Genomic DNA, 18635 nt, shown 5'->3' with positions numbered 1-18635 from the left:
TTCATTTTCATGTGATGGCATTTGAGAGCTTTATAAATAAAACACAAACTGCTTCTGAAATAAATTGCCCTGGTTTTAAATGGTAAATGGAGACATCTTTGGGTAACAACATGGCCTCCCCTCTGACACCACCCTCAGGATAAATGCTTTTTTCTCCACATATACAGAATAGTACAGTTGTCTTTCAAATGTTTATCGCTCAATACACACACCTCAGTGCAGAACAGTAATGAGTCTAGTTTCATAAATCAGTAAAGATCAGTCTTGTTTTTTGAGATTTCTGTTTCCCCTTTCAGTGTTTTACAGAAACACGCTCCCGCTGAAGTGTTTTGTGTTTCTACATGAGCAGTTATGTATGTTAAGTGTGATCACATTATGACTAATGGTCTATAATGGGCTTAGGCCTCAGGGAGGGTGACATCACCATGAGCTGACACGCTCACATCATCACTGCCACTGACCTCATTAATAACCAATCATCACCCCGTGTGCTGCAGCAACAATAGTGTATCAGTTTATTTAGTATTGGTTGTCCAGCTCTCATATATGATGTGTTTTAACCCGTCTGGCTGGTGGAATGAGGTGCTGAACAAGATGGCGATTTCAAACCTTTAAAAAGCATAAAACCCTGAAACTTTCTGCATGGCTCCAAACCAGTAGGCATGAGAAAATCTGTTTTTGTGATTTGGATGAATCAAACCTTTAACCAAAACTATAACCAGAGCTGAGGTGTTGTTCAGTCCCAACAGCTGAAACAGAAAACAGAAGTGTGAATGTGAAGCAGGTTGTTGCCGTCATCTGCTTTCACCAAAAACACCAAAATGCAATGCAGCTAAAGATGAATTTAAGTTCTGTTTTCAATGAATCCTGTTTCCAAGGCTACTGCTCAAATGAAATTGAAGACTGTTGATCTCCAAGCAGAAACATTTATATTTTACAGCGGAAAAGGAGAGAAAGAGGAAAACGGATGTTTTTACCTTAAAAATTAAAGAAATTATTAAAAGCTATATACATACAAGAAAGTACATATGTGTAGAACTACTTAGTTCAATAAAACATGAAAAAGAAAGAGCTGGTACCAACCAGCTGGTGCCATCTGTGTAATTATAAATCTAAATATAAAACAATTTTATAGGGTTGTTTTTCTATACATTAATTTGTGTATATTCACTTTAATATTTCTGATTCTCTTTTATGAAAACGACTTAGTTTCCTTCCATAGTGCCCTCAGAGGACCTGAACCTGAGGCCTCAGCAGTGGCAGCACTTTGCTCTGTCTGCACATTTGTACAGACTCACAGATCTCAGAATAGAAATAAACGCCACACTGTGGGAAAATGTTTGTTTCTCACAGACAAACACCAGATCAGCTCCCTGATCAGAGATATTATCTGTTAACTGTACCAAAGAGAAACAGGTGATGGCAAGATTTACCGTCTGTGGCACCAAGCAGTCGGTCCCACTTTGGTTCAGACTGAAATATCTCAGCAGCTATTGGATGGATTGGCTCAAACATTTGTACAGATATTTAAAGTCCTACTGCCTTTGGTGATCTCTTGACTTTAACTCTAGCTCCACCATGAGGTGACATCTTTGGTTTTCATGAAACATCTCAGCAGCTGTTGATGTGTTGTGATGAAATGCAGTTCAGACCTTCATGTTCACCTCAGGATGAACTTGTTGTTGGTGATCCTGACTTTTCATCTAGTGCCATCATCATTTCAAAGTTTGAATTTGTACAATACTTTTCTTTAATGGTAGCATGCTAACATGCTAAACTAAGATTGTGAACATGGTCAACATCAGCATGGTAGCATTGTTATTGTTAGCATGTGGATGACAGTATTTAGCTCAATGTGCTGCAGTACAGACTCACAGAGCTGCTAGCAGACTTTTGGTAATTTCTGTCTGGCACGAAAGCTGCATCCCCCTTTTTTAGGGATAGAAATGAAAAATCTTGGCCGAAATCGAATATAATGAAAATATCGGATGAATACTGAACACCAAGCAAGCGTTCAGTATTCATCCAATTGTTCATCCGTTTGTTGCCTTTTCTAAGAAGTCAGCCACAGATGGAGTGGATGTGCTAGGAGCCAATTCAGCAGAACAGTGTCTGCAAATGGCAATTTTTGCATCTTTCTCAGACACTTTAGAATGCTTCCACACTGCTGACATGTCAACGTAATTGTTTGGTAAAATTTTGACACGTATTAGGCTGAGCACCAAACCTGTTTTTTTTTGTTGTTGTTGTTGTTTTTTTTGCTATTTTCGACCGATTAATTTCAGCGGCTGAACATTCAGTGCATTCGTACCCTTTTTTCAGTTTTTGCATAATGAGATAATCAGTAAAATGTAGAAAAGCTGTTGTGTAGCAGCTTGTAAAACAAATAAACATACAAATACAGAGGTGCATTTGAGGCAAAAAACACCTTAATATTCACTGTCATAGACAGTGTACAGTCATACAGTAGAACCAGCTAAATCTCAGCCTAGCCGAGATCAAACAGTTGGTTGTAAACAAACACAATAAAGTATATCTTACCCTAAGATTCCTGGAGATTTAATCAGACGTCCAGATGAGCAACATCTGGCCCCTGTGTTGGGTCATTGATCCATTCGGATGTGGGAAGTTTGAAGGGGCATGACAGCTGACCGATTAACTTTAATTTATTAAGGTAGCGTGAACGCTTTGGATCAGTCACAAAAGAGATGTCTAAACAACAAGGTTTGGTTAACATGACATGATCCAAACACACCTTAAATTGCATTGGCATCTATAGGATCTTTAGGGATCGCCCAAAAAGAGGCGCAGCTATGACGTATTACAAAGTATTTTACTTTTCTATGACATAGTGTAGACGTAGTATTGTACTGTGAAGGGCTGTACAGCAGAAGCTGTTGAAAGCTGTATCTGCCTCGTTTCAATTTCTCTTTAATAATCTGCTGAACAACTGCAGGAGGATGATAAATGTTAATGGAAACCTTTGAAGGTCAAACCTTTTATAGAAATGGTTACTTGTAAATGGGGATGTCATGAGAACCGAGTCTTGGGTACCAAGTTGATGGCAAAATTCTGAAAACACAATGGTATTCATTTTCCTACAGTGTGTTTTTATTAAAGGAGTGTATGTTGAAGTACATGGGATTTATTGTTTGGTTTTTGTTTTTTACTGAGGTATCGAATTGGGTATCAGATATCGTGCAATTTCACTGGTATTATATTGACTACTAAATTTTTGGTATCGTGACATCCCTACTTGTAAACTATCTTTGAGAAACTGTGTGGACCTCTCATTTTGTTTTTACTACTGAGTGACTGATCTTTGATCACACAAGACTGTGGTTCTGTGACCCAGGCCACTGTCTTTCAAGGCGGCGACTGTACGAGCGAGTTCCTACATTTAGCGAGCTAGAAATAGTTTACTCGTGAAGTAGATGACATAAAGTCCCACGGCATTTTAAAAATATCCTCCAAAACCTTTTAATAACCCTTCAGTGGAGGCACAGAAACAAGATGCTGCAGGCTCAAACTGTGCAGATGGCAGTGAGACATTTAGAGAGAGGAGGAGGAGGAAGATGACTTGACCTAGAAGATAAAACTGAGATAAAACTACTGGATTCATTATATTCCCTTTCCCTCTGTCCTCCAAAGAGACCACACGTCACTCAGGATTATCTGAAACAAACAACTCATTACTGGGTCTTTCATTCTGCTGGATGTTCAAGAGGCTGTTCACGTTTCCTCAGACTCGTGAACATCCTACCCCGACCTGAGATGATAAAAACACCTGCGCAGTGCACATTATCATTCTCATTCTCCCTTTTTAATTTCTCACCAACCCAGTTGAAAGGCCCATGTTTACCTTAAGTAACCAAAAGTTCAAGTATCAAGTCATATTATTTGTTTGTTTTATTTGCCTCCCACTACGTTGTTGTCTCATGACCATTTCCACAATATACACTTTTTGCTAACCTAAAACCAGAGACATGTTTTTGTTTTTAAGACGTCTGTAGTTTAGTGAAGAGCTTCCTGCTGTGTCAGGGCTGTGAGAGTGTTAAAAATGCAGTTTTAAGTGCTCAACTGTGAAGACCAAAACGTTCACATCCTGCAGAGGACATGTCTTCAGTTGAGCACCACTGTAGTGACCCAGTAGCTCCCCCTCATGGTCACTCAGTGGACGTACACAGATTCAAGCTGTGTTTAGCTGGAAAAGGCAGATTTATGTGTGCAGAAAATAGGATACTGAGGAGATGAATGATTCACCTGTGTGTGTGTGTGTGTGTGTGTGTGTTTCATGTATGTGGGTGTGTGTTTTGCTCTCTGTCCTCCTACACACTGTTAAGAAAAACTGCTCTTCTCTCTGAGCCTGTTATAGTTAAACGTTTACTGAATGTGATTCTACTTATTACTTCCAGTTCCCATCGAGCCCTCGTTCTGATTCATATCATATTGACAATTTGGGAAATATCCTCATTGACTTTCTTATAGAGAGTTAGACATGAGAAGATACTTCTCTCATATCTGTCTGTTAAGCTACAGTCAGCTGCTAATTAGCGTAGCTTAGCATAAAGATTAGATGCAAGCGAGCCTTGCTCTGTCCAATGGGTGGTGCACTGGATAAGACCTGGACATGCCTTTGGTGTGGAAGACCCTGGTTTAATTCCGACTGCAACACATCCACCAATTTGTCCCTGAGCAAGACACTGAACCCCTTTTTAACCAAAATGAAGTGCACCAGTTTTATTTAGCTTTACCTAATTATTTCCACAAATGTAATCTTCTGCCATCAGAATAATCTGACAGATGACAAAACATTTCTCCACACAGAGGTTTTAGTGTGTAATCAGTTTTCAGCGTGTTGCTCTGCAGGCTGTTATTACACAGTGCACTGAGCTCTGACTGCACGAGTGCGTGTGAATCTTACGTAAGCCTTTTACATCTTTTATGGCAGAAAGGACTTCTGTGTCACTGCGTATGTGAGTACAGATGTGGACGTACAGGAAGTCAGTTTTCTGCATCCAGATTAAAGCAGACCACTCTGAAGCTCTTCTCAGTCCTCTGCAGTTACATCCGTGGGGTTGGACTAAATAACAGAAACACCTCTCTCTATAGTTCAGTTCAACAGCAGCACAAACTGTTGGTCATACAGTTCAGTCAACACTCACTCAACCTGTTTCAACACAAACTGAACATTATAGCCTTCATCAAGATGATTTATTATTAGACTGTGTTAGATTTAGTTCGGTGTACCTAATAACCACACACAAAGTTAACTCGTTTAATGTTAGTTACTGTTAGCTAGCTAACTTCAGATGACTTAAGCCTACATCTGTCTGAGATCAAGGACCCATTTCTTTGAAAAGATGACCATGACTTTTTAGTTGTACTGAAAGCTATTGAAATTTTAATGACTGAACACTTAAAAAGCACTTTGCAGCTGTAGGAGAGATGTTTGCACTGCTCAAAGGTGATGCTTCCACAAAGTGCTGAACAGTGTAGTCATCTTGATGATACTGAAGCATGGAATAACCTCACACACACATTTTCGAGGTCTGTGTGTGTTTGTGCTCAGGATGATCTCTGTAGCTGTAATTTGACTGGAGCACTCATGCATTCTCAGCTCAGCAGGAGTTTGTGAAACTCTTTGTGTGTTTTACAGATATTCCTGTGGCCCTCCTAATGTGCACGGACTCTGGCTGTGTTACTGTGTTGCTGCGGTCTCAGTCTAACGCTGCCTGTTGCTGTCGTGTTTGTTTGCAGTGTTCCTGCGAAGCCACAAGAGTCTGGAGTCTGTTGATCCTCAGTTCACCATGAGGAGAAAGATGGAGCAGCTGCGAGAGGAGCTGGAGCTCATGGAGCAACTGCGAGACGTGAGACACACTCACCTCACTGTTCACTAATCATTAGTGTCTGATTAAAGGGATATTCTGTGGGTGGGGGAATTACAACCTGGATCTTGTAACTAACTAATTCTATCAGTCATAAAAACAGTTTATTTATAGGGGAAATGCAGCTAGATTTAACAGCCCTTTAGATATTGAAGACGACTTCCTGGTTCAACTTGAGCCCATCGTACTCACACATACCTCTCTAAACTGTCGTTTTCTCCTCAGAGCATCGAGAGCAGACTGAAGGTCGCCCTTCCTGAAGACCTCGGGTCCTCTCTGATGGACGGCGTCGTGCTCTGCCATCTGGCCAATCACATTCGGCCACGCTCTGTTGGCAGCATCCACGTGCCCTCGCCTGCAGTGGTACGTCTCAGACTGTCAGTCCTGACCTACGACTACTGAGATAAATGTCCAGGATTTTATTTCTGATCTCAACAAGTACCTCATAATCTTGGTGAAATGTGTTCTGTTTGTTTTCAGAAAAGTAGTCCTGTTGTGTAAATGTGTCTTTGTGCTTCCAGCCCAAACTCAGCATGGCCAAGTGTCGGAGAAATGTGGAGAACTTCCTGGACGCCTGCAGGAAGATTGGTGTACCAGAGGTAAGACATGTGACCCACCCCACCCCGTTGGTGCTCTGACGGCCTTCTCTCTGAACTGGGGGTCCTAGGTTCCTATGATTGTAAGTTTTCTTCAGTAGTAGTCCCGTGATAGTTGTCTGCACATCCATGGGAACACTGCAAACAGGAACTGCTAACAGCTAATTCAGCTACTTTTATTGGTGCACACAAGCCTACACCTAACTCCCTGAATCCACTGCAACATTATACTTCCTGTTTATTATCCAAAGCTTCATGGGAAATGCAGGCAGTCTTGATTTTGTTTAATGGGGTGGAAAAGTATTACAGAAAACCCCTGTTGTGCAGGGTTACCCTGTTTTGTGTTTATTGTCCAGTTGGGCTGCAACTAATGAATATTATCGATTAATCTGTGGATTATTTTGTCAATCAGTTTTTAGGTCCAGAAAATTGTGAAAAATGTTTCCAAGGTGATGTCCTCAAATGTCTTCTTTTGTCCACAACCCAAATATATTAAGTTTACTGTCACAGAGGAGCAAAGAAACCAGAGAATATTCACATTGAAGAAGCTGAAATAAGATAAATTGGATGTTTTTTCTTTTAAAAAAAGGACTCTTAGGACAATTAATCGATTATCAAAATAGTTGCTGATTAATTTAATAGTTCACAACTATTTGATGAATTGACTAATTGTTGCAGCTCTATTGTCCAATTTGTTCTATAGAAAATTATAGCTTATAAACAAACATGGCAGCTCCACCGCCGCTGAAGTCGTTCAGCATTCAGTCAGTCCAGGGATTTGAACCTCCAACCTGAAAACACCCCCAGTTCATCAGAGAAACCAACATTTTCACCTCCTCATCAACATGTTTTGGCTTCAGTTAACTGATTGTTGATCAAATAACCACAAGAAGATGTAAAAGGAACTGTGAAGGTGTCCTGCAAAAATTTCTTCAGTCTCTAGAACATTAGCTGTTCATGTAACATTAACATAAAACGTTATTTCACATTAATGACATTGATGTTGGTAAACAAGGTAAAAAGTGAAGCCGAGGATTTTTGCAGGACACTGATGACGACACTAAACTCTAAACCAGATCTGGGAGGAAGGCTGATGGGGTCATATTTTAAACAGCAGCAGTTCTCAATCTGTTTGTCACCAGATCCTCCTGAAATCCAGAATTGATACTCGACAAAACACAAAGCCTGGAAACTTATATTGAAATCTGAACCTACTCACGACAGCCTGTGAGGTCTTTACCTCAAAGAACTGCTGAGTGCGACACTCTCATTTATGTCTTCTACCGCCCAAATTATGTTTCTAAATTAAAACTCGCCCAGCGTTTTCCCAGCACTGGTTTAATGTTCCTCCCTGCCTCCTTTTTGTTCACATTGCTTTTTAAACTGGGTTGTTAATGTGTCGACGTTTAACGCTGAATCATCACCACTGTCACCGCTGCCTGTGGCTTCCAGCTTCCTCCATCATGACAGGAGTTGACCAAAACGGCAGTCTGAAACAGAGCTGGTCTGGGTTTACTGTGTGTGTGTGTGTGTGTGTGAGTGTGTGAGAGAGAGAGAGAAAATGCACTGAAAAGAGATTAGATTTGACTTTTTCTGGAAAACAGATCTGCACCTCAGCAGCGTCAGAGGAGTGTTAGCGTGCAGGCTGGATGTGTGAAAGGGGAACATGCAGTCTCAGTGCATGTGTAGCAGCTGAATAAATGTCCTGAATCTGTCCCTGGTAATGTTTGTATGCTCTCACTGGTGGATTCTGGGAAATACAGCAGCAGCAGGAGAGAAAACCAAAGATAGTCTTAATGGGGAAAATTTGACATTTTGGGAAATACACCTATCTCTTTCTGGCTGAGAGTCACGTGAGAAGATCTGACACCACCCTCAAATATAAAGCTACTGCCAACAGCTGGTTACCTTAGCTTAGCATAAAAATAGGAAATAAGGGAAAACAGCTAGCCTGACTTTGTCAAAAACCGTGCTTCGTCTACAGGAACTATACCCCAGATCTAGGAACCTTTGGAGGAAGCAACTGCATTTCTCATTTGTTTAATCCAAAACAAAAACCAAAGTGTAAAGATGACAAAACAGCGCTTTGCTGGGGGCTATGTGCTAAACTATGTTTTACTTCCTTGGTCCCATCTAAGAAATAGTCTGGCACATAACCCCTGTAAAACACCGGTCTTTTTAACACTAAAACTATGTGTTAGTGTGTTTAATAGAATTTTGTTGGCTTTAGACAGAGCCAGGCTAGCTGTTTCCAGTCTTTGAGCTAAGCTAAGCTAAACGGCGGCTGTCTTTAGCATCGTTTTGACCGGTTTGTACAGGTGTGTGTCCATCTTCTCATCTCACTCTTTGTAAGAAAGGCAATGAACTTATTTCCCTAAATGTCTAACTATCCCTTTAAATCTGCAACAGAATGAATCAACAGAAAAGGTGTTTTACACACTGACAGTAAAGATATAGGCGCGTCAGTCGTAGGAGTTTTACAAATAAATCACAATAAAACAGTTGAGCTTCTCTCTGTCTCACTGGGGTGTTTCACATTGACACAGGATGAGGGGACAGGAGAGAACTACAGACTGTTTGAAAGAAGTGGATTTAGCCTGTTTGTTTGTGGTCTACTTTTTTTTTTTGCCTCAATTCTGGCTTTTTGGCAGTCGCCATTTTTTTGACCCTATTTGATCGAGGGTGAAGCTAGCTAGCTTGGTTATCAAGTTGCTTCCATAATTCTTGTTAACCGTGATGTTCATTTTGGCTAGCAACAAACAGAAGAAAATGTACTTAACGGAAAAAAACAGCTGACTCCTAATTTGCTTTTTCAACAAGGCTGGTTAAAATGAGTCGCCTCTATCCTGATTGACAGGTTGCCATGGTAGTGGCCCCGCCCTAAAGTCTCATTTTCTCATAGACTTTCTTCTGCAGCCAGTGGAGTTGCCCCCTGCTGGCCATTAGAGAGAATGCAGGTTTAAACGAGAGTGAGAGAGGTAGTTTATTCAGGCTGACAGCTGGCCATTATGATGATGTCATTCCCTTCAAATGATCCATATTTAAACCAGGAAAGGGAATAATGTAAGTTTGAGTTTAAAGGTTTCTCACATCCCTGGCACTTTATTAATTTGTCAGTCAGGATTGTTCGTTTCTTTTTATGTTTGTATGTTTTATAACGTCGTGTTAATGTGTAATTGTAGAATTTTTACAAAACATTGGTTGAAAAAAACCCAAAAGAGACAGAAAGGGTCAATGTCTTTGATTCATCCTGTTCTAAGCTGTTTCTCTGAACTGACTGGTTGACCTTTGACCTCCATCCCTGCTGCTTGCTGACTTGTTTCCAGCTTCTGTGTGGACGTTGCTAACTAGCCTGCTTTACTGGCCACGCTTCTGCAAGCTAACGTGCTAAAAGCATCTCCAAGCTAACGTGCTAACAGCTTCTGTGCTAACTTGCTGCGCTGCTGGCTGACCCTGCACTGGCTCTCCCATCAGCCACCTCTCTCCTCATCACGGTCTGCTTACTGGGAGAGGAGAGGTCTCACCTGTCCATCCTCTCAGTAAGCATCCCTGCTTGTTCACCCCATCGAGCTCACTTTCTCTTGTGACCTTTGACCTCTGTGTCCATTGGTTGGTTAACCTCCTGCCTTTTCTTTCTCTTTTTTACTTTCCGGCTGGATCGCACCACGTCTCGCTCCGTTCTCTTCTTCCTCCTCTTTTCTTCTCTTCATCGACATTCTCTCTTTTGTATATATTTTCTTTTTCTGTTTTAATTTTTCTCTGGATCATTTCTGCCTCTAAAACTTTTTGATTTTGATTCAACGGTTTGTTCATTTTTTTGCGACCCCATCCTCTTCATCACATATCCTTTTCCTCTCCTCCTCCTCCTTTGTTTCACCATCCTCTATTATTACGTTTATATCTTCTTTTTCTAATGTTGTTTTTGGTTGGTTTCTTTCTGGGAGAATATTTCACCTGTCTCTTCTCCTTTTTTTTGGTTGTAAACACTCCTGCACGTCTTTACCTCCAACTTTCTACTCTCATTCTTTTACTCACTCCCTTGTTTCCTCCCCCCACATTTGTTCCATCTATGTTTTCTTTTGTCATCACTCTTCCTGCTTCCATTATTTTTCCACTTATCTTTCCTTCATCTCCTTCCTCTTCTTTCTTCCCTCCTTTTGTTGTTTCGTTCCCACCTCCTTCCCTTGTTATCCCTCCTTCCCTTATTTCGTTTATTTTCTCCTTTTCCTTCCCTCATCTCCTTCCTCTCTTGTTTCCCCCTTTCCCTTTCCTCCTTTCTTCCTTCCTTGTTTCCCTTCTTCCCTCCTTTTTGTTGTTTCGTTCCCACCTCCTTCCATTCTTGTCCCTCCTTCCTCTCCTTCCATATATTTTTCCACCGTCTTCACAATGGGGGTGCCAGTCTTCCCTCTGTTCGCCTTATGACATCATCCAGTGCCGCCTGCAGCCGGTTTGTGCCACAGTTCAGGCACTGGCTGCCTTGGATGCGACATCTCTGCACAGGAAACAGGCAATCTCGACTCCAAACCCCACCTCCTCTGGGGTGTCAGAGACTCCCTCATTGGTTTCTGTAACCACCCAAACCCCGCCTCCCGCATGGCAAATCTGGGACCTTATTGGCTCAAGCCTGCTTCACATCCTCTGCCTAGTTCTGCTGTTTGTGGCCTATAGCTGGAGCGAGCTAACGTAACCGTGACAAAAGGCTTCTGTCAGTCACCTGCAGGCCCTGCCCTCTTTCTGCCCTGACCACACCCCCTTTTTATTTGCTGCATTTTGTCACATGGGAAAAAAATCACACTCCAAATTAAACTTTATGTGGAAATGTTTTGTTGTTAACATTTCTGTAAGCTCATCAATGTTCACTGAACATCAACACAGAGGATCACAGTGATGTAAAGAGGGACTAAACCCAAAACATATTTGTTACTCGTCTCAGATAAAATACAAAAGTACTTTTAATTTTGTCAATAGTTGCAGCATTTCCTCAAAACATCAGCCTCAATGATGAAAAGAGCAGAAGCTGCTTATATTTTTAAATGTTTGGGAGAGAACTTGTAGTTAAGATGATTTATTAAGACAATGATATTTGATCATGATCCCATTTTAAATATCAAGACAATCCTGTTTCCACAAAAGTTGCTGAGTAAAATGCAAATATTAACAAAATGTGATGATGTAGCACAAAGTCAACTTATCTAATGAAATGAACCTAGGAAACTGTATGGTTTTTGGAAAATTATATATCCATTTCAGAATCACCTTTAATGGCCTGAGATGTGTACACATACACACCGGTTTTATATTACTCTCAGTATACATACAAAAAACATTACCTGCATTAACAAACAGGACAACAAGCTGAACAACAGACTACAAAGAAAGTAAACATGTACACACAACCATAGACAAAAAAAACATTTGTAGACAGCAGATTTGTAGTGAGATAGTGCAAAGGATGCTGGAATAAATAAATATTTCTGTGCAGTAATTATGCAATACTTTATGTACATTATACAATATTATTATGTACATGAGGCAGGTGGATGATATATATGCCTTATGTACAATATGAACAGCTACTAATTTGCAGGTGGATGTTAGAGTCACCAGGTTATTGTATACTGTTCTGTAGCACCTACCTTTGAATTTGATGCCAGAAACACAAAAAGTTGGGACAGAACAAAAGAATGGAAAAGTTGTGAAATGCTAAAAGAAATCGCCTGGTGGAACATCTCGCAATTGATCAGTTAGTAAGATGATAGGGTGTAAAGAGAGCATCCCAGTCTTTCTGAAGTAAAGATGTGGAGGGATTCACCACTCAACAATTTAAGAATCATGTATCTCAATGTAAAATTGCAAAGAATCTTGCCGGAATCATTATTTATTATTATACAAGATTTAGAGAATCAGAAAAAATCTCTACATGCAAGGGTCAGGGCTGAAAACTAATACTGGATGGCCGTGGCCTTTGGGCACTCTTTGGGATTCTTTATTGGACATCACTGAGCAACACTTCCAAAAACACTTCATCGTCTCTGAACACAGCTCATCGCTGCGTTCACAAATGCAAGCTGAAACTCTACCATGCAAAGACGTATATAAAGCAGATCCCTTTTAGTATTTCACAACTTTTCCAGTCTTTTGTTGCCAGTGGTCCAACTTTTTTAGAAAATTGTTGCTGGCATCAAATTCAAAATGGGCGTATAATATTATTCAATCAACAATAACATTTCTCAGTTTCAGCATTTGATAAGTTGTCTTAGTGCTATTTTCTATTAAATATGTGTTTTCGATGTTTTGATCCCTGCGATGGACCTGTCCAGGGTGTACCACGCTTTCGCCCGATGTGAGCTGGGATTGGCTCCGGCCCACCACGACGCAGGATAAGCGGTTGATGATGGATGGATGGTGTCGATGTTTTGCATAACATCACATTTTTTTTCTATTTACCTTTTACACAGCGTGCCAACTTTTTTGGAAACAGGTAGATGTAGATCAGATAAAAACGGATCCTTCTCAGTTTTCCACACATCATTTATGTGTGTTTGAGGCTTTTGTACCGTTTCTCTGGAACTGTGGTTTTGACCTGCGATTGGGAGATGAAGTGATGATATGAATACTGTGAATAAAGTTAAAAAGAGTTCTTCTTTTACACATCAGTCCTCAAGATAGCTGGCCTGCATTCAGAGCTGTGTACTGGCGCTTCCCACAGACACACACACCGGTAGATTCTCTCGTACGAAACGCCCCACCCACACAGAAACTCTTTAAGGGTACATAAACGCTCTTCTACAGGCTGTCAAAGCTCCACCAGACTCCCTGTCTTTGTAGTGGCTCTGACTATAAGAGGTCTGGCACAAATATTGGGCATACTTGCTCTTTAACATCTGTCAAAAACACAAAACCCAGCCAACAACAAAGTAAAGTCAACACCATTCAAAAGCTCCTTTCATGATATTTTAAATATCCCATGTGGGAACAATAATAATAATAAGAAGAAAGTGTCTGTTGATCCCATGTGATACAAATGCAGCGTCGGCATGAGCCTCTCTCCTCACCTTCTCCTCCTGGTTTTCTCTTTTTGTCACCCATTTGGGGAAAAATCAGCTCAAACAAACGTGTTTGTGTTTTTGCGATATAGTGACTGAAACAGAAGCAGGACATGTGGACCGGCAGGTTCCTTAAAGTCCCTGATGTCTTATTGCCACGCTGTACAGCTGGGATAAAAACTGGTCTGTGCAGGATGTGAATGCAGAATGTTTAGGACTAAATTCTTGTTATGGTCCCACTTTGGTCCTGAAAAAGAAAAATATTATTGTGCCAGTATTGACATCTCCTCTTTGACAAAACAAATTCAGTGGTCATGTTCAGATTTTTGATGTATTTATAGTTGAATCCAGTTTTTAGCAGAGCAGCCAGCCAAAAGATCTGAGACGATCCATTTAGGTTTGTGGTTTGGTGGTCCGCAGGAATGTTGTTTTTATTATGCAACCTAGATATTTAAACAACTTTAACGCTTTTTTGACCTTTCACCACCTTGAATCACTGCTAACTGGCATGTCTGAACAACAACACAAAGACGATTAGCTAAAGAGTTTCTAATAAGCCAAATAAAGTGAGATGGGCCAGTGATCTTTAGATCAGAGTCTAAATGGTATTTTTACATATTTTGGTGTGGAAAAAGTTGCAAAAAGTTGTGGAATCTGTGCAGTAGATGGCATCAGCCGGCAGCCGCAAACCCTATGAGTGACTCCCAGTGGCACCCTTTGTTTTTAACAGGAAACCGAAATCTCGCTCAAGGATGAGCTTTGCTCTGAAATCTCATGAGAGGTGAGTTGTTGCTGGTGTTGTGTTGGAGTAACGTTAAATAATAATAATAAAATAAATAAAGTCTTGCTAGCAGCTCCTCAACAAACTCCTCTCCCTCGTTTACACCAGCGTCTTCCTACAACAACTCGCCTCTTATAAGATTGCAGAGCGAGACTTCAGTTTCCTGTTAAAAATAAAGGTGTCACTGAGAGTCCCTCGTAGGGATCCTTTCCACTTTCTGGGAACGAAGGAATACGTTGCAGCCGGTTTAGCTGCCGGCTGAAGCATCTACTGTACAGATTCAAAACTCTTCGGTACCTACTGATCATTTCAACACAAGCCTATATGGAAATATGGCCCAGGTTTAAATACACTGAACTTACCAGTTAAACATGTCCACCAAACTATTCTGAGAACAGCCTTTTATTTTGTACAATCACATGCTGCGGACCTCCAATATGGCTACCAAATGGTTCTGCTGAAGCCCTTCTGTTTTATCACCGATGGACTGAAAAGATGTTTTTCAGGGAGAGCAGGATGAAGGCCGGGCTCTGTGTTACTCTTTCATTTCACATCCAAAGTTAAACACCAGTTTAACTCATATATTAGGATATTAGAAGAGTCCCTGCACATTATGAAGCGGCGGGGAGCAAACGGAAGCCATATTTAAATCAGTTAGATGTGATGTCCTAATTTGTCTAAATTGATAGTTTAAACTGTTATTTGAGATGTTTTGAAAGTTAAGAAAAATGTGGAGTTGATGTTATTTATTTATTGGTTCTCCTTTTGGCTTATTTTAATTTATTCCCACTCTGCTGTGTCCTGATATGCAAAGTGACTGAACATTTGAAGGGCTATAGACACTAGATGAGTTTATGAAGATATATATTTATGTTATTCTTCTCAAGATGTTTGTCTGAGGGTTTGATACATCGAGGAGAATATCGCTCTGTTTGTAACGCTGAGAGGAACTGCAAATTTTAAAAAAATAATTTTGAGTTGCCAAGTAAGATTGGCTGTTGGATTAATTCACAGGAACTGAATAAACACAGACGTCTTCACTGGTACTTGGCATTTCATTTTGGATGTTGTGGAACTAGAATATTACATCTACACCTGTTTAAATGTTCATAAACTGTTCGTTTCTGTTATTATGAATTAGATTTTTAACTTAGCTATTCACATATTCATATTCTGTGAAATAATTCTAGCTGTAAATTTCTGCTGTTTCCACATTCTGTGCACAGATTTTTTAACTTGCTGATACGAAGGGATTTCATGTATGGGGTGGGGATTTTTATGACTTGTGTATGATATTTGAGAGTGTTAAAGAGGTAATAAAGACAGTTTAGGGATGCTGTCTGCTCTACGACGTCATTGTTTAAATTAGTAGTCTTCAAGCAGACTTAAACTTGAGAGCCTAACTGGACCATAGATACTTTGATATGCCCTTTAAATATGAAGCTACAGCCAGGAGACTGTTGGCGTCCTGCCAAGAAATAGTCCAGCACATCACCCCAATAAAATCACTTTCAATCAAATTGATGTTTTTACATTTCTGTGTAATCTGAAGATTTGTTTAATCTATACGCATTGTACAGATTAAACAAATGTAATGTGTTACTTAGTGAGTTTTAGAGCTGCTGGCAGACACTTTTATTTTTTTACCAATAGACAGAGCCAGGCCAGCTGTTTCCCCCGTCTTTATGCTAAGCTAACATTCTACTGGCTCTGGCTTTATATTTAATGGACAGATATGAGAGCGGTATCGATCTTCTCAGCTAACTCTTGACCAGAAAGCAAACAAGCGTGTCGACCTGTTCCTTTTTAATCTGAACTTTTCCCAACGTAGACAAGAGTCCACCTGTTACATGTGACACAATCATCTCAGTGTCGCAAAGTATGAAACTTGAGTCACGTGCTAAATTATGGGTTTTACACTCTTACTTCTCCTAAAGCTAAATAAATTGTTAAAAAGCTTCCTTCGATTAGCGGGAAATGCATGCAGTTAAAGCAGTTTGTGCTTTATTATCCTTAAAAAATATGAAGCTTTCTGAAATTCTGAGTCTTTCACTGCACATATGATCATTGATCCTGCTTTTGGTTTGGGTATCGTTTCAATGTGATCGATTCTGATTCTATTTATGGACTCTTTTGGTTCTGGTTCCTTCACCACAGATCTTGTCAGCGCTCTGTGACCTTCATCCTCTTCCTCCTTGCTCATCTTCCCCTTCATGGCTAAAGTGAAAGGAGTCTCTGTACTGGAGGGGCGTCTCTGAGGACTGGTCTCTAAGAAAAATATATATTGAATCCTTTGTAGACATCATTGGTTTCAGTCAGCTCACCTGTGTTTTTGTACCTGAGACGTTGCTACTGTTAGCGTTCGCTGTATGTGGGGCGTCGTTGTAGCCGGGAGAGAGCGACACATCGAACACGGTGCGTTCCTTCAGATTCACGCCGTGTTGAGGTAAATGCTTCGTCATGTTGGAGCCGCTTCCTCCCTCGCACCAAACCTCCTTACTGCAGGTGTTGCATTTTACTGCGGTCCGCCATGGTCCAGGACTGGAAACAGAAGGACTCTCTTCTTCATGCTTTGTTGACGTACTGCGTAACAAATGAGGTGACGTTAGGGCGGCGGAGCAGCTCCTGGCAGATGAGAGACACTTTTATGGACTGTGAAAGGCTCACTGCAGTTCAGTCAGGAGCTGAAATATGCAGGAAGTTAAGAACCGAGAAGCAGAATCCAAATGCACAGTTCTTAATGAATCCAAGGTTCTTGGAAATTTGGTGCCAATTCCAACTTGGAACCGGTTCTCGAAACCCAACCCTATCCTACTTGTGTATAATTTTTACAGTAAATGAACAAAAATCCACCAACAAGCAGTAATATATATTTGTGAATATCTAAAAGTTAAGTAGGACTGTGGAGGGAGTGTGGGGCTGTGGCTGTTTCCTGGAAGCATCAGGTACCAGTGCAGACCTGGTGTATGTGCTGAACATGTTTTTGCCAGCGGTGAAGTCAAAACTTCTAAATCTTTTGCTGCCCTTGTCTCTTTTCTGCTGCTCCTACACTTCCTCCTTTTCTTCTCCTGTCCTCTCTGTCTGCCCTGACTCTGGTCTCCCAGGACAAACTGTGTCTTCCTCACCACATCCTGGAGGAGAAAGGCCTGGTGAAGCTGGGCATCACGGTCCAGGCTCTGCTGGAGAACCCGCCTCCAAACACACCCTCCTGACGTGAGCAGCCGAGACGGGCGGAGCTTCCACGGCCGACATGTACAGCGAACGCACACCTGGATCAAAACGCTGCAACACGCCTCTGTGCTCATTCTGCATCCCTCTCAGCAAAAGAGTGTTTTTATTAGATTTCAGGATGCCAAATGGGGTTAAGCAGAAGTGGATTCATGAGAGGGAACGTCAGAGGTGATTAAGAACTCAGATAGACTGATGGAAGAGCCAAAACCAACCAGCGTTTGAATGGTTCCAGGTGATTTCTCACCGTAAATTGTGGGTTTTTTATCAGTTTCAGGGATGTGAGTGACAATTAACTCCCCATTTCCTTAGTTAAATACAAACTGAAGGGCACAAATACAAAATCTTACACCGGTTGGTACCAAAAATAATAAAATATCATAGTATTAGAGCCACTGTGAGAGATTTTGGGAAAAGAATTTCATAATATTATGAGAATCAAGTAGTATTTGGGGATAAAACAAAGTAAAAAATATCAAATATTACAAGATAAATTGTAATATTGTAAGATTTTATTTTAAAAAGTCATAACATTTTGATTATTAAGTAGTATTACAAGATGGAGGATTTTTCTTGTGAAATTATGATTTTTCTCAAAATGACAACTTTGTTCTCATAATATTACAAATTTTACTTGAAAAATGAAGACTTTATCCTGAAAAACATGATGTTTTTGTCCTTAACCATGGCTCTGATACTCTGCCGTACAAAAACAGATGCAGGGCATTTAAAAAGTCCAGTATTTAATTGTAGACTAGATTTTTACCATTCGATTTGAAGCCTTTAGTCTGCCGTTGTACTTTATATGTTTATATCCTGCAGTCTTAAGCAAAAGCTCTCAAAAGACTATAAGAAGCATCAGTTATCTATTTCCAGATAAAAGATTTTAGCTTTCAGGTGAAGAGTTTTAGACCGTGTGAGGAAGAAAATCCTTTGGTCTGAACGTAGAGGAGGAGAAATGTATTATAATATAAAGAGAAGCTGACGTAAAGGTGTTAAAGTTGTTGTAAACATTGAAAAGAAATAGCCCCAAAATATTTTTCTAATATATTTAGGTTTTTGTATAAATGTGTTTTCTAAAAGTTTCACTGACTTT

General features: G+C 40.4%; 1 protein-coding gene across 2 annotated transcripts; it reads left to right on the top strand.

Moving 5' to 3' along the window:
• Positions 1–5687: 5687 nt before the first annotated feature.
• LOC119903403 (leucine-rich repeat and calponin homology domain-containing protein 1-like) lies at positions 5688–18085 on the top strand. Of its 2 annotated transcripts, none has more exons than XM_038719546.1 (4): positions 5688–5870; positions 6114–6251; positions 6410–6487; positions 10884–13331. In XM_038719546.1, the coding sequence occupies exons 1-4, from the start codon at positions 5811–5813 to the stop codon at positions 11169–11171; spliced, it is 564 nt and encodes a 187-aa protein (XP_038575474.1). In that variant the 5' UTR covers positions 5688–5810; the 3' UTR covers positions 11172–13331. The 2 variants fall into 2 exon arrangements, with proteins under 2 accessions (XP_038575474.1, XP_038575475.1); XM_038719547.1 differs by lacking the exon at positions 10884–13331 and adding an exon at positions 17416–18085 and having other exon boundaries at positions 5728–5870.
• Positions 18086–18635: the final 550 nt, after the last annotated feature.

The sequence above is a fragment of the Micropterus salmoides genome, unplaced genomic scaffold, assembly GCF_014851395.1.
Source record: "Micropterus salmoides isolate LMB-PRFRI ecotype aquatic unplaced genomic scaffold, ASM1485139v1 Ms_hic_scaffold_15, whole genome shotgun sequence".
Lineage (NCBI taxonomy): Eukaryota > Metazoa > Chordata > Actinopteri > Centrarchiformes > Centrarchidae > Micropterus > Micropterus salmoides.
The sequence above is the reverse complement of the archived record's forward strand: the minus strand, read 5'-3'. Positions and strand labels throughout refer to the sequence as shown.